At 40.3% G+C, this 25,656-nt stretch overlaps 1 protein-coding gene across 1 annotated transcript in view; it reads left to right on the plus strand.

Annotated features, from left to right (window-relative positions):
- The window catches only part of FREM2 (FRAS1 related extracellular matrix 2), a 176,312-nt gene that overhangs the window by 66,083 nt on the left and 84,573 nt on the right, over positions 1 to 25,656 (plus strand). The window contains exons 3-4 of the mRNA XM_075199037.1: positions 6,775 to 6,921; positions 15,526 to 15,756. Coding sequence (XP_075055138.1) covers positions 6,775 to 6,921; positions 15,526 to 15,756 — 378 coding nt within the window. The remainder of the gene's footprint in view (positions 1 to 6,774; positions 6,922 to 15,525; positions 15,757 to 25,656) is intronic.

Below are 25,656 nucleotides of genomic sequence, written 5' to 3' on the forward strand. Positions count from 1 at the left end.
ATATAATATGCCTAAAATTCCTCAGAAAGATTAATTATACCAGGTTGTTGGCTGGTTTTTGGCAATAGCGTTATTAAGCATCATTTTTTTATATTGATACATAGTCGAGAACAAATTGAACACTAACGTTTCAAACTTCTACTTATCTTGTACCAGACAAAGCATTTTCACTTTCTAGGATTCAAATTCACATAATTGTATCTCATGTTCCCCAATTAAGATTTTTTTTCCCTCACACACTGAAAAAAGATATTATTACTATTCATGGTAAAGATTGACACAAATATTCACTGAAACTTATTTTACAAAACAAGGAGCACAAATTCGCCCTCTTTTTGTAGATCTGCCTGGTGGAGAAATGCCACAGCAATGCATTGTATCCTGTCATTGTCAGATGTGTTCCTGATCATTAACTTGTCTCCTTTAAAGGTTGGCACCACAGGCACTGCCAAAATGGAGTGGAATGCAGGGGCGCACGGAGTGTTCCCCCCGACACAAAAAAAAACAACAACCCAACCCGCGCGAAAACTACTGCGCATGCACAGCAGCTCCGTTTAGGCAGCGCTGTCCTATACAGCAGCCGCGGCGCTGTCAAAGAAGTGTCCGCGGCGGTGCTGTATACACTACAGCACCGCCGCGGACGCTTCTTTGACAGCGACGCGGCTGCTGTATAGGACAGTGCCGCTATAGTGGCCATTTAGTTAGCGCATGGGGGGTTTCTGGAGACTCAGAAACCCCCCCTGCGTGCGCCACTGGAATGTAGAGGCTATTATTAATCAAATGAACTCTCTGTGAGATGCATTAATCAAGGAGGCGAATGTGTGTAAGGCATATTCACTTTATACCAATTGCTGTAACCTTCCATATGTAAAGTCAAAGCTGCAATTATTACTTAGCCAATAAAGTGAATTTGTGGTGTGGGCTCTGTTCCATCTTGAACTTGGATAGATGAGCTACGACTTTTGCTGTATTTTCTAATGAAAGTTTATACAAACTAACTAACTATCTAACTAACTAAGTAGGACTGTAACAATATTACAACATTATGACTGGTGATCTGGGGCCTGATTCATTAAGGATCTTAAATTAAGGAGTTTCTTATTTCAGTCTCCTGGACAAAACCATGTTACAGCGCAAGGGGTGTAAATGAGTCTTCTGTTTTGCACATAAGTTATATACTGTCTGTATTTTCATGTAGCTCACAAATATCAACTTTAAATTTCAGTGTACAAATAAGCTATCAAGTATTTGTGTGCTACATGAAAAAACAGTCAGTATTTAACTTCTGTGCAAAACAGAATACTAATTTTCACCCCTTGCATTGTAACGTGGTTTTGTCCAGGAGACGTAAATTAGAAACTTCTTAATTTAAGATCCTTAATGAATCAGGCCCCTGATGTGTATTTCTCTCTTTATTTCAGAATGTAGGGGTAGAGATTATAGGTTTTGGGCTAATTCGTACCTCCCAATGGTCCCGATATTGGAGGGACATCCCGTTCCGCAGACCGGAAAACGTCTGGGGCTTAACAGAAAAGTGGGTGGGGTTTTTCCAAAATTTGCCCATTTGTGGGCAGGGTTTGGGCAGAACAGCGGCAGGGCTTATATTGGAGGTATGCTAATGTTAGATTTGGATTAAGGACCCAGGTTAAGGCTTGGGATAGGTTTAGCCGGTACTATGGTTATGAGTTAATGTTACAAGACTGAAGACTGGGAAACTTCCTGCCTCCCTATCCCAACTAACTGTCACAACAATAACCAGCACAAATAGCTGACAAACAATTCAGCGGTGGAGAGAATTTGGCCACAGCCTTTGTTTAACGTCAAACAATGAACCTTAAGGGAAGGGAAGGGGACTAAATGCCCCCAGAAGGGCCACAGATACAGTGCCCGACAACTATATCCCGAGGGTCACAGATACTGTGTCCTTCCACCTGTCTACCTCTTATTTTATCTGATGTGACCCATACACAATGGAAGAGTAAAACTTTTGTCGTTGGCCCTAGGCAATGTTTTCACAAGACCTTATACAGGGCATATTTATTAAAAATGAGTGATAGCGATGACTTTCTATCGCCGCTTATTGCTAAGTCAATCAATAAAATGTTGCCGGGACACCTGGGCAATACTCAGCTGCAATGACAATACTGGCCGGATATGGTAAGGTTTAATTTACAGCTCCGTCGGGCCAGTCTTGAGGAATATGGGCATGTGTGACCCGGCCAGTTCACATATCTCAGTGGGACTGAAAGTCCTGACATTAGCTTTCAGCTACACTACTACTACTGTAACTATTACTACTACTGCTACTATTACTACTACTGCTACTATTGCTAATAATAATAATAATAATAATAATAATAATAATACAAATAGTTTAAAAATATTTGCTGTCACAGTGTGTAGGGGTATATTTACTAAACTGTAGGTTTGAAAAAGTGAAGATATTACCTATAGCAGCAAATCATATTCTAGTTATTATTTATTTAGTACATTCTACAAAATGACAGCTAGAATCTGATTGGTTGATATAGGTAACATCTCCACTAAATATAGTAAATATACCCCTAGGAATCCTGAGTGCTGTCACAGTGTGCAAGGATCCTGAGTGCTGTCGCAGTGTGTAGCTGTCCTGTGTGCTGTCACAGTATATAAGTATCCTGAGTGCTGTCAGTGTGTCAGTATTCTGAGTGCTGTCACAGTGTGTAAGGATCCAGAGTGCTGTCACAGTGTGTAAGGATCCTGAGTTCTGTCACTGTGTGTAAGAATCCTGAGTGCTGTCAGTGTGTCAGTATTCTGAGTGCTGTCACAGTGTGTAAGGATCCAGAGTGCTGTCACATTGTGTAGCTGTTCTGAGTGCTATCACAGTGTGTAAGAATCCTGAGTGCTGTCAGTGTGTCAGTAGTCTGAGTGCTGTCACAGTGTGTAAGGATCCTGAGTACTGTCATAGTGTGTAAGGATCATGAGTGCTGTCGCGATGTGTAAGGATCCTGAGTGCTATTGCGGTGTGTAAGGATCCTGAGTGTTGTCACAGTATATAAGTATCCTGAGTGCTGTCAGTGTGTCAGTATTCTGAGTGCTGTCACTGTGTGTAAGAATCCTGAGTGCTGTCAGTGTGTCAGTATTCTGAGTGCTGTCGCAGTGTGTAAGAATCCTGAGTGCTGTCACAGTGTCTAGCTGATCTGAGTGCTGTCACAGTATATGAGTATCCTGAGTGCTGTCAGTGTGTTAGTATTCTGAGTGCTGTCACTGTGTGTTTTTCCAATGTGAGTATATTTCAGTCTGCTGTCGGGATGTGTTATTTCTTGTTTGTTAGAGATGAATTGTTTGTCTTAAACGCAGGATAACCTGTACACATTTCCCGGTATGTCCCTGTCAATCCAACACTTAATCCTATTAGCCGCAACTTGTTATCAGCTATTCAATATTTATATTTTCCAAATCTTTATCTTTGTCACACAAGCCGTCTGCCCTTGTTTTCACATCTACGGTAATCTGACAGTGCGCAGGAAATAGTCTGGCGCCACCTGAGGAATTATATTTGTGTGTGACTATATACCTTCAGGCTATGAGTTTTATTTTAAGAATGTACATCCAGTCTTTCAGCAAAGTGCTTCTAGCTGTAGGGTGTGTATTTATAATCTTCTGAGCCAGGTGTTTTTCCAGTGTAAAAAAAAAACCACACATTCAGGGCATGTATCTTAGTGTCAAATCACTACATTGCTTATTGTTATAATGCTCAGACGTGTCTGCCTATATCTTTCTGCGTGGCTTGTGTTCTAATATTACTTGGATTCTTTTTCTAAATATAGTCTATACAGTGATGACAGCGATCATAGACTTCTATATGGCACATATAAGAATAGTCATTAAACTTTTTTTTGAAAGGAAACACAAACCAGTGATCATAACCTGCTATGCGTGGGTCTCTCCCTATTTCTATTTAGTAAATATATCTCTGCATGGAAGGAGTATAATTGTGACCTCACTTCATACATTGCATTTTCTGTACTCATTGCGATTTTTATGTTTATGTATTGTCCAACCCTTTGAGTAGCTAGATGTTTTTGTGTGTACTGTTCACATCTCTATGGCATAACTATACTAACTAGTTTAATACTATCCAGCCCCCTCTCATCTTTCCTGTAAATGTTAGGACCTCCCACCCCCATTTGCCTTCCTCTTGTCCCCCCAAATATAACTTGTGGTGGGGTCCACCCCTTGCGACCTCCTACAGAGCTAAACTTGACATCAGGCAAATAAGAGAATTGTCAGCACTGGTGTATGGAACCCATCCTAACAATTCAGGGGCCTAGGGCCTGATTTATTAAGGATCTTAACTTAAGAAACTTTATATTTCAGTCTCCTGGACAAAACCATGGTACAATGCAAGGGGTGCAAATTAGTTTTCTGTTTTGCACATAAGTTAAATACTGACTGTTTTTTCATGTAGCACACAAATACTTGATAGCTTATTTGTACACTGGAATTTAAAGTTGATATTTGTGTGCTACATGAAAAAACAGTCAGTATTTAACTTATGTGCAAAACAGAATACTAATTTGCACCCCTTGCATTGTAACATGGTTTTGTCCAGGAGACTGAAATAAGAAGTTTCTTAAGTTAAGATCCTTAATGAATCAGGCCCCTGGTTATCATCCCTCGTACATCCTGCGAAAACAGCACTTTCACAGGATTAATGCAATTTTAAGTATCTGAGGAATTTGTTAAGCATCTAATGCTGAATATATCACAGATATTTCTGATGTTCAATACCACGTCCCCATAGTAAATGGGGCAAATTAACAATCTCTGAAAAGCTTAGCTTTCTGCAGCTTGTCTAAGCACGGTGTTAGTAGGTCTTATGTAATGAACCATCGGAGTGTTTTAGAGGGGTCTCTTCTGCTCCCTCCCCTCCTTCCTGTCCAGTGTAATAAGTTATGCGGACATGCGCTCAATTATGGTCACAAATGAGCAATGAATACAGCTAGGACAGAACTCGATAGTCTAGTATTTGGCAACTGCGGCAAAAGACGTCTCAATGCTAATCAGTCGTCACTGGGACAGCCACTTATTGGAGTTACTGTCCTGGCAAGACCGTGCCTCCCGATTCCAGCGGGACAGTCCCGAATGTAGGGCTATGTTTGTCCCGTTGGAGGGAATGTTTGGGGAAGGGAGATAGCTAATGGGCATCCTAGCACTGGTCCATGCCCCCATCGTGACAGTGCCACTTGCATGTTGGGGGGTATGCGAGACTTCTTTTTGTTGCAATACGCAGCGATAAGAAATTATACTTTACTGTTAGTTTATATGATTTTTCATAAATGTGCCCCTTCGGTCTGATAAGATTGGGGTCCACAGTAAATGCAGCGACTGATTGAATAGCCAGTGATGTTACATCTTAAATTATTGCAGGCTCAGGTGGTTGGATCTCATTAAGACACTGTCTAAATATCGGGAAATCACATTTTGTAATTTGGTGATCCTTTTGCACAACTATTCCCAACGCACCATGTATATCTAGGGCTCTGATCGTTTTAAAATTAAACCAGGAGCACTCCTGTGACCTGAAGTTTGTTCAGGTTATGAGAAATGCCCCAAACTTCCATTGAGGAAGATAAAACGTTAATTAAACTGTACTTGGGTGTATCAGGAGGCTGAATTCTGGTTAAATAAGCACTGTGAGTTAAAGATTTTGGGTGGAAAGAAAGGTAACCGCTCTGACAAAACCGAGACACATGAGCGCCCTATGTATATCCTGTTTAAAAAGTATAATTCCTCCTCCTGTTAATTAGAAGTGACCCTACAAATCCTCTTTCCAGTGGGAGATAAAGAAATCAGTCATGCACCTCAACTTTTTCTGAGACACTTGATTAGGTTCAATGAAACCAAAAGGTATTTCATGTGTTACAATGTCTAAGTGTTCAGATAAAGATTATTTTTCATTATTTATTTAACAAAGCGGCTTTTACGTTACAGAGATCACAGAGGACAGAGCTGTGTATGGGTCCGCAGGGAGAGAAATAGGTTGTGTTGAATTAATGAATGTCCTCTGTATCTTCTGGCTAAAAGTGGTTTTGCATCTCTACCTTGTTAGAGGGACATTGTGTTGTAATATCCTATATCCTATGTATATTCTATATCCTATTTATATCATTTACTAGTAAACTCTTGGTAAATAAAATTTAAGATCACCCTATGTTTTATAATTACTTTATTTACCCCTTCTTTAAGTCAGGAGAATACTTTAATATTGTTGTGATCAATTAGCCACAAACGCTATTTATCTTACGATGTCTTGTTTAGACACTTGGCTCCCTTGGAGCAAATGATTAAACGTTCTTTGTTAAGCGATGCATAAAATATTGTTACTATAGAAATAAAGGTTATAATATTAAAAATAATAATAACAATAACATATTGTAGTTCAAAACATCAAACATCCTGAATTACAATACACTAAATGCCAAATGTTCAGAGAACTAATGGGCTGAATGGTCGGATTTAATGGGGCACCATAAGTTTGCTGTCCTGATTTACATATAAAGAATTCCAATTGGCTGTTGATCATAGTTTGTGGTATTTTGGACCAATGCACTGATTGATTTGCAGCCAGTTCGGTCTAAAAATGCCTAATTTGCTGTAGGAATCGCAGCATCTTTAAAATGATCACACAATGACAAAGACAATTAATTGACTTTCTCTTTAATTAGTACAGAAACAGAGAACCAAGAAAATATGAAACATGATTTTAAAATGTACATTTATGTTTTACAGGAGGAAATAAGCTGAAGAATCAGCATTTTCGTCTGAATTGGGCTTGGATCTCGATAGAGAAGGAGTATTATGTTGTGAATGAAGATGCCAAACATTTAGAGGTTATCCTGCGGCGTAGAGGATACTTGGGAGAAACATCATTTATCAGTAAGTTATTCTAACCCCTATGTCTTACAAAGGGTACATAAAATATGAGGCGGTAACTACTGGCTAAATTTACTAAACTTTTATTTTTTTGCAGTGTGTGTAATCGATTGTGTAGGACTGAGTATTCGATTAATTGGGTACCAGTACACAGAAAAAGTCCATATTGTTTTTACAATATATTATTGAACATAATTGCCAACTTTTCCTCGTTAGCTTCAGGGAGATCCCGGGGGAGGTGGTCGTGCGGGGGCGGGGCGGGACAAATCACATCATTCTAAGGGGCTAAGATGACGTGATATTTGCATCATTAAGCCCCGCCCCTGCCGGGGAAGTCTACCAGAAATGTGGGAGAGTAGGCAACAATGGTTAAAGAAAAGCAGCTAATTAATCTCTAGAGACTGAAGTGTCTTTTACATTTCTGTCTCCATTACTGAAGTCATGTTGTCTTACCTGTCAGTCTTTGATTAAATCTTGGTCTCCATGAAAATGGCCACCTCCATAGGTATCAATACATGGACATAGGACACAATTTCTGAACTGTGTCATCCTACCACAGATGGCGAAGCCAACCACGTCTTGTACTGGCTCAGCATCAGGGAGAATGCCAGACTCTTCAGGGAGTGAGGGAGATCACCCTTATTTCAGGGAGTCTCCCTGACATTCAGGGAGAGTTGGCAAGTATGTTATTGAATTGTCTACACTTTATGTATTCAAAGATTCTTTGTCAGAATGGTTCTCTTAGTCCATCATTGTCTCTCTTCCTCAGACTGAGAGTAAAGTGTGTTCTGACAACACCAAGCTTTATTAGGGCCTGAGAGCTGCTGGTAATTGACTGGTTTGTTAGGTCAAAAACCTGTTATGGCCCTTTGTATAGCTGCACACCTCCCAACTGTCCTGATTTTGAAGAGACATCCCGATTTGCATGCTGCAATAGGGGCGGGGTTTAACAGGAAAGTTGGTGGCGTTTAACCAAATATGTCCATTTGTGGGTGGAGTTTGGGTGAATCAGGGGCGGTGCTTATTTTGTCCCATTTTCGGGATTCTATATGTTGGGAGGTATATAGCTGTAACACCAAACATACAGCCACTTGCTCCAGGACTTGTTTTATCCTGTTATTAAGATAGCAGAAGCAAACAGAAGTACCCATTTGTTGCTGGCACAAAATATATGTCTGGGAGCTCTGAAAACAACATCTATTTATTTTAATGTGAATATATTAGTTTAAGTAGACAGATTCACTTTAAATCACTTAATAATTTGAGCATTATAAAATATGACTTTTTCATATTTAATGAAACAATTTCATGATTGTATTTAAACAACTAATGTTGCTAACATGGCTATTGCATGTATTTATAGTGCTTATAAATCTCTGTTTCCACTGATGCTTTAATTCCATTTACTCACATTCTCATTATATTTTCCATACCCCCACTTCTAAAATTCCACTTCAACCACAGCTGGCAGTACTTTGAGTTATTGTTATTATAAGATTTTACTTGTAAGGCGCCACAAGGCTTCCGCAGCGCCGTACATAGAGGGGCAACTTTGATAAATAGACCCTTAAATCACATACAACATACAACAAAATTACAGACTTGCAGTATATACAGATAAGAACAATGGGTACAGATAAGCAAAATAATGCATGGATGCAATTAACAGGACAAATCCCATAGCATACAAAAATCATTCAGCGGGAAACAAAATGGGGACAGAGAGGGCAACTGAGAGTGGGGAGACATGAGACACAGAGAACAGACATGAGACATAGGGTGTAGGACCCTGTCCGTGAGAGCTTACATTCTAAAGCAGGGGCACAGGCAGTGGGGGTTTCTGGTTCTCCAGAAACCCCTCCCCTCTGCGAACGAACGGGCGCTAAACATTGCCCCTACACAGCACTGTACTGTACAGCAGCCGCGGCACTGTAAAAGAAGCGTCCGTGGCGGTGCTGTATTGTGCTACAATACAGCACTGCCACGGACGCTTCTTTGACAGCACCGCGGCTGCTGTACAATTCAGCATTGGTGAAATGGAGCTGCTGCACATGCGACCATTTCGTTATTAGCTTAAGCCCTGGAGAGTGGCCAAGTAACGTGGTGCCTTTCTAAGGAAATTATGAGAACCTCCATTGCAGATAAATAATATTTGATACTTTAATTATGTTCAGAAATGTCTGCTTCTCACAAGGGTTTTTCATACTGGTATATATATATATATATATATTTTGGGTGTTTTTTGGGGGCGGGGGAACCCCCCCTTAACAATTCTGCGTTTGCCCCTGTAAAGGGAGGGGGTAGTAAGAGACAATAGGAGGAAATGGGACCAATAGGCATTGTGAGGTTAACTATTCTGCAGAGGTCTGCAAAATACTGTGGCCATGATGTAGAGGCGCTATGATGGTGCAGGGGCCTATGTGGGATAGCACATACTTGCCTACTTTCAAATAGTGTGAAGTCCAGGAAATCCCAAACAGGGAGCGAGACTAGAGGGCGGAGGGGGCGGGGCGCAGTCAATCGCATCATTTTGGTCCCGCCCCCGCAACGGGAACATCGTCTTGTCGCAGGGGCAGGGCCAAAATTACGCAATTCACCGCGAATCGAGTTACCTTAGCTAGGAGTTGCAGGATGCGGGAGACTTGCTGGCTCTCACCGTCGTCCGGGAGATCTACACAGATTTCCGGAGTCTCCCGGACATTCCGGGAGAGTTGGCAAGTATGGGATAGAATCCTGGAGGGTCCAGATAGTGCAGAGGAATATTTGTGCAACAAACATCCAGGAGGGCGCAGGGGCCTGGATGGTGCAGGGGCCATGATCCAGGATGGTGCAGGGGCCTAGAAGGTGCAGGGGTCATGATCCAGGATGGTGCAGGGGCCTGGATGGTGCAGGGGCCATGATCCAGGATGGTGCAGGGGCCTGGATGGTGCAGGGGCCATGATCCAGGATGGTACAGGGGCCTAGAAGGTGCAGGGGTCATGATCCAGGATGGTGCAGGGGCCTGGATGGTGCAGGGGCCATGGGACAGGATGACGCAGGGACCTAGATGGTGCAGGGGCCATGAGACAGGATGGCGCAGGGGCCTAGAAGGTGCAGGGGTCATGATCCAGGATGGTGCAGGGGCCTGGATGGTGCAGGGGCCATGATCCAGGATGGTGCAGGGGCCTGGATGGTGCAGGGGCCATGATCCAGGATGGTACAGGGGCCTAGAAGGTGCAGGGGTCATGATCCAGGATGGTGCAGGGGCCTGGATGGTGCAGGGGCCATGGGACAGGATGACGCAGGGACCTAGATGGTGCAGGGGCCATGAGACAGGATGGCGCAGGGGCCTAGAAGGTGCAGGGGCTATGATGATGTCTGGGCCTAGGGAATGTAGAAGCCCAGATGGGGACAAGGGAGGTATGACAGTGAGAATGTAATCGGTAATCAGCAATGAAGTATGTAGTAAAACAAGAGCAATGGCACACTGTGGCACAGCAATGTGGTGGTAGAGCAGTACAATGACAATGATGTACTATAATGGTATAGTTCAGAACAGTATACAAAGGCAATAGGAAAATAATGTGAGGGAGATTTATTGGCAGGAGAGCTGTGAAGGGACAGACAGGGGTAGGAGTGAATGGTGAGAATATAAAAGCGAGAGAGTTGTGGATATCAGAAGTAACAAGTGAAGGGTCAGAGAGAGGGCAGGAGATGAGCAGCTGGTGAGAGTGAAACCGGGAAATCAAAGATATAATTACTAAGTTACAATGTCCAGGAACATGAAACAAGAAGTACAGTGGTGGCTGCTGCATGTGAATCCTGTTACTGGCAGGTATCAGAGCTGGTTCTATGTTTGTTCAGTTGTGTTGTTTAACTGTGTATTTCCTTAGACTTTGTGAGAAAACCCACTTAGTCTAGGAAACCCCAACACGTCTTTCTTAGGAATTTCTAAAGGACCATCCCAGTCAACAAGCAAAATCCTTATTGGTGCTTTAAAAGGTTTCTTCACTTCAAATTATCTTTATATTGTTTTAATATGTTGGAAAATCTGGGTAAGAACTGAACTCACTAATTGGACAGGGCTGTGTCCCTTCACCCAAGTGCCCCCAGGTGTCTGCTTTCATAATAGGCATAGGTTGTGTGTGGAAGCCAAACAATTCTCCTAATACATGGGCAGTCCAACAAATGGAGAATGAACTGCCCCATAGCTATTACTAAGACAGGCAGCTGAGCACACTGGGGTGGTAGCACATATCTTCAAAATGCAAGGGCACTGGGCAGAGGGTGAGACCATGGTCAGTGCTGAGATTTTATGCACTCGAAGCGAAGTTTCTGCCCATTGCCCCTCACCCCTCCCCAGAGGGGGCGTGGCCATAAGATGGAAATTGACATTGTCATTCATTCAGTGTTTTGATACCCCCTAAACATTGGCGCTCTAGGTGGCGGTCTAGTTTGCACAGCAGGTGTGCCGACCATAGTTGATTCTTGTTTCCACCCCAAAAATTTCAGTTGAAAAAACCCTTTGACATCATTCTCAGGTTATGTGGGCCGCACAGTGGTTAGCATTGCTTCCTTGCATGGAGGACCAGGTGCTCTGCTTTCCACCCAAAATCCAAACACATTTATGTTGGCAACATATAAATAAAAGGTAATACAAATTAAATGAAAACTATTTGGGAATGAATGGTGTACTCCATTTTACCAGTGGGTCAGTGGTACCTTTCATTCTGATAGTACATGCTACTGAATTTCACCTCAATGGATAGGATTGTCTCTGATGGACAAGATATTTACTATATATATATATATATATATATATATATATATATATATATATATATATATATATATATATATATATATATATCACTATATTTACTATTTCTGATGGAATCTCATGTTATATTAACATTCTCAGTTTAATGCAGCTTCTCGGTCTGTCTCCATAACTTGGATCATAAAAAGGTTGTTACTAAAAATGTGTCCTGTAGTGGAGTTATATAAAGTTCTAGAGATCTATGAAGTAGATACCGTATGAATGACTGAATGATGTGATTTGAAGCATAGCAATTCAATATTTAATCTGGCATGCTAGGCAGAATTACTTCATGACTTATAATTATCAGTGACATTTACCTCGTCACTAAAGAGGAAGAATGATACATTCTTCATAGCCACTGAGACTTGTTAGGGTGAATCCACAAAACAAGATAAAATAGTACATAAAATTATAGCAGGTACTTGTTTTTTTCATTGCTTATCACTGCCTTCCAAAACATTGCCATAAAGCAAAGACATCACTGCACACTTTAAAGTGGCTACACTTTCTGCAAGAACTAGGAAAAACACAATGGAGACAGACATTTTTTGAGTCTGAATTCACATTAGTTGCCATTGTTTTGGTTTCTAATGAATTAATGGACACTAGGGTCCATTTTGTCAAAAGCCAATTAACTTACCAGAATGTTTTTGGACTGTGAGAAGAAAACAGAGGAAACCCATGCAAACACATGCGAGTCGGGGGAGGGGCCGATTTTTTTTATTTTTTTTCCATTTTTTTTTAAATTGCTCCTGTCCCCCCCAGCTGTGCCGCTAGACTCTCGGGGGGAGGGGGGCCGCGAGTCGGGGGAGGGGCCGAATTTTATTTTATTTTTTTCATTTTTTTTTAAATTGCTCCTGTCCCCCCCAGCTGTGCCCCCCGAGAGCCGCTAGGCCCTAGGCAGGTGCCTAGGTTGCCTAGCGGTAAATCCGGCCCTGCTCACATCAGTCCCTGCCCCTATGGAGCTCACAGTCTAAATTCCCTAACACACGCACACATACACACACACACACACACATACACACACACACACACACATAGACTAGGGTCAATTTGTTAGCAGCCAGTTAACCTACTAGCATGTTTTTGGAGTGTGGGAGGAAACCGGAGCACCCGGAGGAAACCCACGCAAACACAGGGATAACATACAAACCCCACACAGATAAGGCCATGGTCAGGAATCGAACTCATGACCCTACTGCAGTGAGCAGAAGTGCTAGCCACTAAGCCACAATTGCTAGTGACCACTGAACTAGACTGGGCCAAGTTAATTTGTTGACATGGTAACTGCATAGTGCACATTTTCATTGTATCTGTTAATAGACCACTCCCTGTCTGAGACTAATACATAAGAAATGACTGCTTGACTGGACATTCCCTTTAGTTTTTCTATGGCAGCAGCGGACATAACTTAATTTTAAGCTTCTGAATCTGTTTCCTCCCCTTCTTGCATCTAAATAATAGTAATGGTCGGTAGTAAAAAATAGGGGTGAAAAAACCCCCAAAATAAGCCTTTATGAAATAATCAGCAAGCATGCTATATAGACAGTTTATAGATTTAATTACTATTTAATCAGGAATATTATATATTACAATACATCTAAAAGTGCCCATGTGGATAGTAAACCAAGCATGAAGGAATAATACAAATGAAAGAACATTCAACAAAGAGCAACACGAGATTAGTACTCGCCCGCCGTGCCGCTGTGAGCTGATTTCATCAAGTTGTAACAAATTCCTTAGACCCCCTTGAACTGACTACTGTACTTCTTTTCAGCCTGTTTGGCAGTCAAAGTTGATACAGGAGGTGTTGAAAACTAATCAGCGTCCAATGAACCAAATGGTAGAAATGAGCACACTATCGGATTCTACTGACTGACATCTATTTTTGGCTACCGCTGTGTGTTTTTGAACACGTTCTGTTAACAGGATGCCCCAGGAATTACAAAAAAAAACTCTTCTGTGATCCCTCGGGAAACTAGAAAGAGATTATGACATTTCAGCGTGGCCTAAAAAAAAGAAAAAACATTGTCTTACAACATCTGTTAATTGATTGACATTTTCTAAACATGGTTATAGATTAATAAGGTCCTATGTGTAGACAGATCTGCTGAGACAGACAATGTTGCAAAGAATTTATAAAGTCGTCTACATATAAGTTATTTTATTTCTAAAACTGATTTTATTTACCTATAAAGCAGAAAAGAGATTACAAAATAGTGCTTGAAGTATTATATGACCAGAGATAGTGTGGAGCGTTCAGAAAAGCCGAATGGTTAAGATACTGGGACAATGGATTTTATTATAGACGGAGAAATCATGGCTGTGCACACTGTGACTATCTCTTTTATAGCTATACTGGGCTAAACATTTGGCAGAAATTCCATGGCTCATGTGAAGATGACAGCAGTCACAATCTTATATAAAAATAACTGGGAGTCACGGGGGTTAGCTGGCAATTGCATTATCAAATGGTATCCGTTGCATTCAGTTTGCCAAATTAAAGTGCTAATAATTTAAAAAATCCCTCTGCCTTAAAATATCTTAAAACCTATAAAATAGATGGAGTTTTCTAACACAGTCAAGACAAGCCATAATATTTTTAAAAAAAGTTATCAAAATAATACTTGTGCGCAAATAACAACAAATAAAATCACTCTATACCGAAAACAAAACCAAATATGAAAAAAATAAGAAAAATAATAATGATTTATCACAATATTTTGAGGATTAAAATGTTTGTTGTTAAATAAAACACCTTCGTTGGTAAATCTTAAGCCCAGATAGTTTATAAAATTTGAGAATTCAAGTTATAAAAAAAATCCAGTGCCAAACTCTTTTATGTTGTTTTCTTGCATCAAAATGGTTACATTTTGGTATACAGCAGGGCAATGGATTATTAATGAAAAATACAACAATTTGTACAGCTGGACAAAACATTCACATACACACATATATATATATATATATATATATATATATATATATATATATATACCTGTTTTCAGGCCTCATTAGCTTTGAGATATGTTATTATTGGCTAAAAGGCATTGAAGCTCTGGATAGCACGATGCGCTTTATCTTTTGGCTACTCAAAGAATATGCTACTTCACCAGCTTGTTCTAAAAAGGATTGTAATACTGAAAATAGGTCTAAAAAGACTCCATGGGGTATATTTACTAAATTGTGGGTTTAAAAAAGTGGAGATGTTGCCTATAGCAACCAATCAGATTCTAGCTGTCATTTTGTAGAATGTACTAAATAAATGATAACTAGAATCTTACTGGTTGCTATAGGCAACATCTCCACTTTTTCAAACCCACAGTTTAGTAAATATACCCCAGTGTGTGCTTTAGAACATGTTGTTGTTCAATTACCTGAGTAAATGCCATAATAGATCGACATAGTTAATGTTACTGGGCAGTCTACATCAAATAAACAACAAATTCATAAAACGAATAATCCCTCCCTTGGATAATAATGGTGAAAAGAAAGCACAGGTAACAGGTAAAATTGCAAATTAGGACAGAAACAGGCAACTTGTTATGAAACTAGAAAATTACAGGTTGCCTAGGCATGACAAAGTTTTGTTTTGTGGTATATTGATGTAACAGCGTGAACCATATGCGTGCTTTAATAACTTTCAAATGACCTTTTAAAATAAAGTGAATGCACATGTTGTCAGCACCTCATTCTGATTCCTGCTGAAATGCAGTGATGAATGTATTTCTGTAATTGTGCATTAAGCTGCACTCACACCAAGATTACAAATTCTTGACATTTCTCAATGTACGCTTCTTCTAAAGGTATTGGCACCGTAGATGGTACAGCAGAAAAGGACAAGGATTTTAGAGGAAAGGCTCAGAAACAAGTACAATTTAATCCTGGTCAGACCACAGCAAGTTGGAGAGTGCGGATCCTGACTGATGGAGAGTATGAACAGTCCGAAACCTTCCAGATTGTCCTGTCAGAGCCTGTCATGGCAGCACTGGAATTTCCAGAAGTGGCAACGGTGGAGATCATAGATCCTGGAGATGGTACACATAATACATATTAATTTTGCATGCTAATATTCATTTCCTATACTAATCATTTGAATGAGACACTCAAGCTAAAAATGTCTATTTTGTAGAATAAGTCTTTTGCCTTTCATTGCTTCTCAAAGCAGACCTAGTGACTCAGAATATCAAACATTACTTGTTGCATACTGCAACTTCATTATATTTTTATTTACAAATACTTGCTAGCTTATATGTACACTGAAATTTAAAGTTGATATTTGTGTGTTACATGAAAAAACAGTCAGTATTTAACTTATGTGCAAAACAGAATATTAATTTGCATCCCTTTGTAACATGGTTTTGTCCAGGAGACTTAAATAAGAAGTTTCTTAAGTTAAGATCCTTAATGAATCAGGCCCCTAGTGAACAGATAATGAGGATCACAGTTATGAAGCGCACTGCATGTGCACCTCAAATCACTTTGGTTTTGCACCAGTGTACCTATCTAGTCCGCCCAGTACACATAAAGGTGCATGGCTGCTCTCTGGAGTTTTGATGGCACACTTGCCTACTTTTGGACCTCCCCTATAGGAGATCCGGATGACAGATCCAATGGGCAAGTGCATCATCGCACAGTGGTGTGTGGGGGTAATGATGACACGAATTGTGTCATCAGGACTCACCCTGCGAGTAACAACGTCATAACCCCCTCCTGCCTTTCTTACAAGAAGGAGGGTGGTCACCAATGAGGGCTATCTACTCCTCCGGGAGTCTGGGAGAATGCCCCGAAAATTCAGGAGTCCAGAGCAGTGGACAACTCTGCTGAGATGCCTCCAGAAACTAGTAGTGCACAAGGGTTTGTGGGGAGACAGAAATATCTGAAGAGAAGTAATGTGTAGTGTAAACATCACATCAATACCCAACCTACTGCAAGGGCCGGATTAAGGGAATGGAGGCCCCTGGGCTAAGAGGGCCTCCATTCCCCAGTGAGGGGGTGCCCCCGACTGATCAATAATGCTGCTGAGCACTTTCAAGGGCCCCCTGGATGCCCGAAGCCCCTGGGCTGTAGCCCAGTTAGACCTCGGGTTAATCCGGCCCTGCCTACTGCCGCTTTAGAACCACTGTTTTCAATAAATTAAATGTTTCTGTTTTTGTGCTAAAATACTGCTTGGTTTAGCCGCTCTTAGAAGTTGGAAGCAGCTACGGCGTTCCTTGTTATTGGCCAGTGCAGACTTCAGCTCCGCGAACACAAACCAATACAAGTTGGTGACATCACGCGGCTCCATTTGCCCCTGTGTCCCTAGATTTTCCCAAAGATTATTTTGCATTGCACCATGACTGCTTTGCCATTAGTAAATGAGGCCCTGTGTTAGATCTTACAGGTATCTCAGGTGTTTAGCACAGTAGTTTAGCGCAATCAAAACCTGGAAGTCAAATGGGTACATCGGAGGCAGCCACCTTGTGCCTCATGCCTCAATGCCTTGTTCCAAGTTAAGTAAAAGACTTCAATCTCAAGAGCATTGATTTAAACCACAAAGGGGGTGTCTCCATTGTGTCTAGGGGATGCGTGTGCATTAAATATAATTTGTATGATAATACAGTATTCCTTGGGAACAATAAAACCATAAAGAAGTGATCTGACTGCCCAATGAAAATAACCTAAGATGTATATGGTATTGTCATATAACACTGCAATGACAGAGTAGGGTAACTGCACCATACACATAGACAAGTGACATGCCTCTGCTTGTCAGCTCTGTAGGTCTGACCTGTTGTTATCAAATGTTTGTCATGCAGCTTCTGAATCTATTATACAACTAGTCCTCCTAACCCCATGTTTACTTTTTAAGATATTCTCTGATACTACCTTTTAAACTTTTTTACTGTAAAGCAATTTTTAAAAAGTTTTATTTTGAAAATGTTTCACTTATATTATTTATTATCCCTTAAGCACCTCCCTTTATCACATAATTCAATAGCCACTCAGACAACTCTTACACAATATTTTGATATAGGACAAAAAGGTTAAATAATAAAGCATGTGATATCCATTACACTTAATGTTGTATTACTGGCCCTGTCGTTTGTACGAATGCACCATTCATACAAGTGCTGCTGCAATATTATATATCATACTAGTTGAAAGCCCGTCAAAATTACGGAAAAAAAATAAGAGTGTTTTTTGAATGTTCCCTACCCTTGTGGCTGCGTTGATTGAATAGTTTGTCAGATGGCTGCTCAGCCGCAAAATGCTTAGTGTGGCAAAATTCACAAATACTGTTCATGGGACCACATTTATGAGCATTAATATTTGTTTTTCATCAAAGTTACCGACATGAAGAATGTTGGGGCATCTTGTGCGCTGACTTTGTAGGCGTTGACGTGATATTACCTCTGTCCTGCTCGCTCTTCCATTGTTTTCTCTGTGACGGGCAACTTACTGAGGAGTCAGATTTTCATGACGATGACGATCACGGTCACGTTCTTTGGTCATCAGTCATAGTTTGTCGTTGGGCTTTATCCCGCTCCGCCCGTCGTCTTTTTGCTGCTTCTTGCTGTGCAGTTTCTCCCACAGCAGACATTTACCTTTTAGGTGGCATCGCAGTTACACTTTGTTGCTTAAATTAATTAGTATATTCCTATTAATTTAACATTAAGTGAAAATAAAACGAATGGATAGAAAATCGAGTCAATTTGGAATAGCAAAAGTCGTTATAAATGGTAACTTCCACACAAATACCTAAATAAACCAAACATAAAAAGCCCAAGAAATTAGGAAAATCTTGTCTAGTACACAAAAGAGTTATTTGCAAACATTTTACCAAATATGCTTGTGTGTGTATTTATAAAAGAGAGGAGCAGCGTTAGCCTCTTATATATATATATATATATATATATATATATATATATATATATATATATATATATCTATATATATAGATATAAATAGACTTGATGTATAGGGCAAAGCGAAAAAAAACTCTATTGCCTACGAAAACTCCCATTTTCTCAAGCAATGGGGTTTTTTGCCCATTAGTAAATCTGCACCTCAGTTAGTCAAGTAAAGACACTTTCAAATATATTATTTAGCTCAGTAATGCACAGGCTTTGATTAATATTAAAGTAAAAATACACCCAGACATTAAATTGTTCTGTAATACATAATTTCCCCAAATTAATAAAACAACATGGGTCAGGTGAGATGTTTGTGGTCCCTGACTGTGAGAGGACCCAGTAAAAGTTTAAAATGCAAGAGCTCCGACACCTTTCGCGTGGAGAGGGCTGATTGGACAGCTGCTCACGGACATATTTCATGCAATTCTATAATGCATTGTTTTTTTGTTTTGTTTTTTAAAGAGAGACCTAACAGATCAACCCACTGAGGCTACATCGGATGGTATTTCAAACTCCTACTGCTCCCTCCATTGATCAAGTCCTGAACCTTTATGGTTGCTGCAGTTTTTTGGGTGGGGTGATTCATGTAGCACTATTTCAGTTCTCGGTGGAGGTCTTCCTTAATGTCCCGAGTGACCTCACATGAGCATTCTCCTAACCAGCCCACTGTGTAGTGACAGTTCTAACATTGATCCTTTAGTTCTCCTTAGTTAGTATTTATGCTGTAACAGTTTGGTTTCCTTGGTATTATACCAGTGGGAACTAGAACTGCGTTTCGGATAAATAATATTAAATGTCATGTTTAGAATGATACAGGAGAACTGGTTTGTGTAAGACGATTCATTTAGGAGGGTAGAGGTGATAAAATGATTGCTGAATGTAACTTAGTAGAGATAAGTGATATAGAAGGCATGTGCTGGCCGGGAGCCCATTCCACATCTGGTTTTTATTCCTGGACCGTATACAAGAGGTGAACGTTAAGTGCCTCAGTCCTGTGCTGGTGTAATGTGTACCTGTAGGAGATGCTCCTGAAACTGTCGTTTTTCATTTTATTAGGTGACCACAATTAATGGCCTGTTCTAGACTGATGATATCCAGTGCTAATCCACCTTACATACAGACTCTTCCATATGTAACCAGATGAAAATCCAGACTCATCTCTCTACCTCCCATACCAGAAAACCCTTAAAAATAAAATGTATCCACAACATACGTGAGGAGTCGGATAAGTTAGAAATGGTCAGTTAGGTGTATTCAGAAGTGAATATTGGAGAACGCTGATGTGAATCGTGTTCTGTTTACATATCATGGGCCTGATTCATTAAGGATCTTAACTTGTTTTTTCATGTAACACACAAATACTTGATAGCTTATTTGTACACTGACATTTAAAGTTGATATTTGTGTGCTACATGAAAAAACAGTCAGTATTTAACTTATGTGCTAAACAGAATACTAATTTGCACCCCTTGCATTGTAACATGGTTTTGTCCAGGAGACTGAAATAAGAAGTTTTTTTTAAGTTAAGATCCTTAATGAATCAGGCCCCATATTCTCAGCTGCATTCTGTAGACACAGAGTAGTATTTTATATTGCTTGCTGCATAGAAAACAATGATAATGATTTGTAATTGGTGACATATATTTAAGCTGTTCATACTATATGAATAGCAGGTTTGATCAATATAGTCCAAATTGGCCACAAATTGCCTAACACAACCATCAATCTCAATAAACATGTGATTGAGAACTATTAGACATCAATCAAGACAACACAATCACACAATGACTAATTGAGACTCATATAATTTGGCCATTTGCAGTGTGCACAGAGCAGCTGAATATGTCCAATTTGACTGCATGGAAGCAAGGCCAAGTGAGACATTGACCCTGACAGAGCGGCATATCTGTCCACATAGGGGACCCGCTAGAGGTGGCCGCAGCATCTAGCACCAATCACAGCACTCAGCTTATGACCTCACACAAACATAGGTTGTAGTCATCGCCTGTTGTGTTTTTCCCCTTGAATGATAAAAAGTAGATAACTGATGACTGTGTGTCCCCATAGCAGCCAATTATTGCTATGCATGCTATAGATCTGGGGGTAAATGCATCAAGCTGAGAGTTTTCCAGCGGGTTTGAAAAACCAATCAGATTCTAGCTATCATTTCTTTGGTACATTCTACAAAATGCTAGCTAGAATCTGATTGGTTTCTATAGGCAACATCTCCACTTTTCAAACCTGCCAGAAAACTCTCAGCTTGATACATTTACCCCCAGATCTATAGCATTCATAGCAATCATTGGCTGCTATGGGGACACACAGTCATCAGTTAAAGTTTGTTTAACCACCATTGATGATACCTGCTTAGAAGTGTATGCACATTTTGCTGTCTATTTCACATGGATCGTAGTGGTACAAGTACTGACACAATTCTTGATGCGTTGTCGCCATCTCTTTATTGCAATTGTCATTATATTTTTTTCACATTTTTTTAATGTAGTGGAAGTGAAAGCCTGAGTTTTCAGTTCCATTGCACACGTCTAAACCAGCTAGCCAGACCATGCATGGGCATATCCCTTCACACTGGCCCATTAAAGCAAAAAATGAACCCTTTCCACTGCGGGCCAGTATCACGGAGGCAGCTGAGTATCACCTGGCTTCCTCTGCAAGATTTTATTGGTAAATTGCAGTGATGAGGCCCCAAGGTAGCTGCTCTAAATTGATTTCAATCTCATAAATTATGTATAGTAGAAGCAATAATGTTCACTAGTGAAAGGTTGCAATGTTGTTTTATAACTGAGTTTCTGGAAAGCATTTTTATTATGTAACCCTATGCTGACAAATGTGCTTTGCTTGGCAGTCAGGTTTAGTGTGGCCCTGATAATATTTCAGTCACTCAGGGCGTGCGCAGTGTTCTGTAGGAGAAAGTGTCCAGCCTGCATCACGTCCGTTCTGGACCCAAATACACAGACTGGTAACAGGTGGCGTCACATTTGCAGCACCCTTAGCTTCCAATATACTGTAGCTTATAGGTGTTCATTTAGTCACAATACATTACCACCTAAACCTAACAAAGAGCAGCCAACCTCACGCTGTCTAACTCAGGGTGCGGCTACTTTGATCTCACACTATAGGGCTCCCCAAACTGATATAAGCCAAAGTAGACGGGCCAGCACAGGGGCCAGTTATTAGGGGATGGTGGGTCATGCTGAAGGGGGCAGGAATCAATCTGAATCATTTCTTAAAACACGTGTTGGAGGGTCCAAATTAAGTACAGTAGCTCCTGCACTTTTGTCCTTGTGTGGCGAGCTGTTTTTAGTAGACTAAGGGGCCTATTTATGATGGGCCACAATTTGTCCCCACTAATTAGCATCCCTAATACATACATAATTGGAATACATACATACCAACCTTCCGTTCTGTCCAGTGTAGGATGGTGTGACAGCTCCTCATATTAGGACTTTCCTGCTAAATCGGGACAGTTGAGAGGTGTGGATAAACCTCTGAATGATTTTGTGAGTAAGCACAGAGGAGTGGTAGCTTCATACATTTTATCAACCAGCACAACATATCAGAATAAGTTTAGCTGTGTTTCACTAGGATCAGAACACCTTTGCTATAATGTTGTGTACGGGGTTTCTAGGCAGTTTTTATTTGGATCTGGCGAGAAGCTGTGGTATTAAAATGTTAACAGTACAGTGTATTTCAGTTAGAGATGGTCACTGACCCCCGTGTTTTGGTTTTGGATTCGGTTTTGGATCTGGATTACCGTCGTGTTTTGGTTTTGGTTTTGGTTTTGCAAAACCTCCATTGCGTGTTTTGGTTTTGGTTTTGGTTTTGTTTGGTTTTGTTTTGCTATTTTTTGGGAAAATCCATGTTTTTGGGCCTAAATTAACCCAATTTAGTGCTCCAACTGTTTTAGAGACAAGTAATCTAATTGTTGAGGTAATAAATCATCCCAAAAAACAGTTTAATTCTTCGTTGGTAGGCCTATTCTACACACAAAACAGATTGTCTTCCTCTCCATCTATGCATATTGGCAAGGCAGCCATCGTCTTTGAATGTATATTACACCCTACACTTATAGTTAAATATGTAAAGAAATGGAAAAAGCCAGTTTGGTTTCTGTCTCTCAAGGCCCCCCTCCACTTGTATAAAATACCAAAAAATTCAGCCATTATAGACTGTACAATATTAATTGACATGGAGAAAGCCAGTTTGGTTTCTGTCTCTCAAGGCCCCCCTCCACTTGTATAAAATACCCAAAAATTCAGCCATTATAGACTGTACAATATTAATTGACATGGAGAAAGCCAGTTTGGTTTCTGTCTCTCTAGGCCCCCCTCCACTTGTATAAAATACTAAAAAATTCAGCCATTATAGACTGTACAATATTAATTGACATGGAGAAAGCCAGTTTGGTTTCTGTCTCTCTAGGCCCCCCTCCACTTGTATAAAATACTAAAAAATTCAGCCATTATAGACTGTACAATATTAATTGACATGGAGAAAGCCAGTTTGGTTTCTGTCTCTCTAGGCCCCCCTCCACTTGTATAAAATACTAAAAAATTCAGCCATTATATACTGTACAATATAAATTGAAATGGACAAAGGCAGTTTGGTATCTGTCTGCATCAGATCCTCTCTCCACTAGGAGTAAAATAGAAAACTATTCAGCCGTTATATAATCTAGAATATAAATAGAAATTGAGAAAGGCAATTTGGTATCTGTCTGCATCATAATCATCAACATCATCATTAGCGCCCTCGTCGCCTACACAAATCTCCCCCTCATCCTCTTCTAATTCCAAAGTGGCATCCTCAATTTGGGTATCACCGGCTACACTCGGGCTATTAAGGCACACATCAGCAGAAGGCTCACGATTAGACATCCCACTGTTGGATGGACTCTCCACAGGGATTGTTATCATTTGTGAATCAGAGCAAATATTCTCCTGTAATGCCTCACTGTTATCTTGCAGCTCGGCTTTGACGCGTAACAGTAGTTGTGCACCAATTGTAGGCTGGGTAACTTTTTGGGATCTGCCACTAATAGCCAAAGGTGAAGGCCTCATTCTCTCTTTGCCACTGCGTGTGTAGAATGGCATGCTTGCAATTTTTTTTTTATCGTCACTTAACTTTTGCTCAGTTACACTTCGTTTTCGCTTCAATACAGTAAATTTTTTTTTGGTTTTTGTTTTTTGCACTAATTTGAAAACACTCTGTTGTTTGACATCGCCTTGGCCAGATGACGTACTGGGAACACTAACATCAGGACTGGTGACAGAACCTGGTTGCTCATTTAGATCATATGTGGACTGCTTTGAATCCATTGCGTAGATACTGCTGACAGATATGACTTTTGACAGCCAGAAATATTAATGCACAATTAGGGAGGACACCCCAAAAACACTGAGGAGTGCTAAAATTTATTGAGTAGATACTGCTGACAGATATGACTTTTGACAGCCAGAAATATTAATGCACAATTAGAGAGGACACCCCAAAAACACTGAGGAGTGCTAACATTTATTGAGTAGATACTGCTGACAGATATGACTTTTGACAGCCAGAAATATTAATGCACAATTAGAGAGGACACCCCAAAAACACTGAGGAGTGCTAACATTTATTGAGTAGATACTGCTGACAGATATGACTTTTGACAGCCAGAAATATTAATGCACAATTAGGGAGGACACCCCAAAAACACAGAGGAGTGCTAAAATTTATTGAGTAGATACTGCTGACAGATATGACTTTTGACAGCCAGAAATATTAATGCACAATTAGAGAGGACACCCCAAAAACACTGAGGAGTGCTAACATTTATTGAGTAGATACTGCTGACAGATATGACTTTTGACAGCCAGAAATATTAATGCACAATTAGAGAGGACACCCCAAAAACACTGAGGAGTGCTTAAAATTATTGAGTAGATACTGCTGACAGATATGACTTTTGACAGCCAGAAATATTAATGCACAATTAGAGAGGACACCCCAAAAACACTGAGGAGTGCTAACATTTATTGAGTAGATACTGCTGACAGATATGACTTTTGACAGCCAGAAATATTAATGCACAATTATGGGGGACAACCCAAAAGCGCTGGGGAGTGCCAAATATGAAGAAAAAATAATAAACCTCTATCCTCCTCTCTGCACTAGCGATTTTGGTTAGAGCAATTGCAAGAACAATATTGTATTCTTTCTCTGTCCCTGCTCTAATTAGCCTATGACTACACCCTGCTCTCTCCCTCTGTCAAATGGCGATGGATTGCTGTGGAGGCGTGTATTTATAAAGTTGAAGTATCGCGAGAACCGAGTCCCGAGATCCGACGACGTCACAATGACGTTCGGCCTCGATTTGGATTCGGAATTGGCGGGAGAGTACCGAGCTGCTCAGCTCGGTACTCGGATACCCAAAGTTCGGGTGGGTTCGGTTCTCGGAGAACCGGACCCGCCCATCTCTAATTTCAGTAGAAATGTTTACTGATCCACAGTGGGAAATGCATCCGATACACAAATCTATATTTGATATTGCCAAAATATATACAGAAAGCCCTTCCACATTAGGTAGAAAATGTGTTATCATACATTGTTGTCATTAATAGACACCTATGTACAGTCCCTTACTGGGATTATTACTGTATTAACAGCATCCATAACACCCAGAACTTCATTTGTCAAATGTATGTACTATTATGCTAAACACACGTCTCTATATCCATGGTTACGGAACAAGCCTACACATATTAAATGGTGTATGTAGGGAACAGGCTCTTAAAAGGTGAATGATATAAGGGAAATTAAAGAAGTAGACACATATTGAAAGAACTTCCAGAACATATGGAGAAATGTCTGCAGACAAATGTGTTTAAAGACAAAGTTATATAAACAATGATTTCTCATTTCTCGTAGTAAGGGTATTGCACCAAAATTGTGCTAAATATATTAGACGCACTACTAGGTATTTGAAAATCCTCTCTGGCAGCTAAGACATCAATAAATATTGTTCGACTTTTAATTACAAGG

Source organism: Mixophyes fleayi, chromosome 2, assembly GCF_038048845.1.
Source record: "Mixophyes fleayi isolate aMixFle1 chromosome 2, aMixFle1.hap1, whole genome shotgun sequence".
Taxonomy (NCBI): domain Eukaryota; kingdom Metazoa; phylum Chordata; class Amphibia; order Anura; family Limnodynastidae; genus Mixophyes; species Mixophyes fleayi.